General features: G+C 49.1%; 1 protein-coding gene across 1 annotated transcript; it reads right to left on the bottom strand.

The window, feature by feature from the left end:
• Positions 1–11: 11 nt before the first annotated feature.
• PPTG_18505 (hypothetical protein) lies at positions 12–550 on the bottom strand (the record flags this gene model as incomplete). Its single annotated transcript, XM_008916748.1, has 2 exons — positions 12–21; positions 126–550. 2 exons carry the CDS (start codon positions 548–550, stop codon positions 12–14), a joined length of 435 nt encoding a protein of 144 aa, XP_008914996.1.
• Between the last annotated feature and the right edge of the window lie 363 nt (positions 551–913).

Here is a 913-nt window from a genome sequence, read left to right as displayed (position 1 = left end):
GCTCCATCGATCTAGCTCTTGCTCGGGCGCTAAAGACTCCTGTCATGGGGTCTTTTCGCGCTTTGTCAGGAATCGGAAGCGGGACAAGATGTGCCGGCGTTGAGCCGCACACAGAGCACATATACCCGTCCAGACGAATCGGTAGCTCATTCCGCACAATACTATCTGCATACGACGCAACCGATGCGCAAAACCTATCGCCATCCTCGCTTTTTAATATGCTATCGATTGCCGCTGAATTTGGAGGACAGCGCGTCAACCACACGAGAAAGTGGATGTGCAGAGTACCCCGTCCTTGGGTCTCTACCATACCAAAGTAAGCCTGAACATCACCAAGCAATCCGCCACTCAGTGATGGCTTATTTGTCTTCGGGTCCACTCCTAGAACGAAGCGTATAAAGGCGTCAACTTGTCGAATAAATAGTTTTGCAGACGCAGAATCGTTCTTTAAACTTGCCTCGCGAAGATCTGACTTAGTGGGCGTCTTTGATTCAAGAATATCAAACAATGTGTCCACAGACGTTATTCCCGTGTATTGTGCCGTCACCATCGACTCATCTGTATTCGGCGTAAGGGTAACAAACAATGCAGGCTGACCAAAACGGGCTTGATAGGCAAACGCCTTGCGTCTGCACTGGGCCCTCTCCGAATTACTTCCCCATATCGATCCTGTAGCAAGGTCAACTGTCCTTAAAAAGCTATGAGTAAGGCGGTCGGCTTGGCCATGAGTCGGAAAGAAGCCTTGCCGCATTCGCTCGTTCTCGCGGAGTGCTTTACTAAGTTGCTCCACTCCAATACTTTCAAAGCCTTCATACATTCCAGGAAAGCGCTTGCAACGAACGGAATTTTGGATGTACATGTTTTGCAGAGAAATACAGTCAAATGCAACTAACGTGAACAGTTCATCCTCCGC

The sequence above is a fragment of the Phytophthora parasitica genome (genome assembly GCF_000247585.1).
Source record: "Phytophthora parasitica INRA-310 unplaced genomic scaffold supercont2.88, whole genome shotgun sequence".
Taxonomy (NCBI): Eukaryota; Oomycota; class Peronosporomycetes; order Peronosporales; family Peronosporaceae; genus Phytophthora; species Phytophthora nicotianae.
Note: the sequence above shows the minus strand (reverse complement) of the source record. Positions and strands in the feature narration are given on the sequence as shown.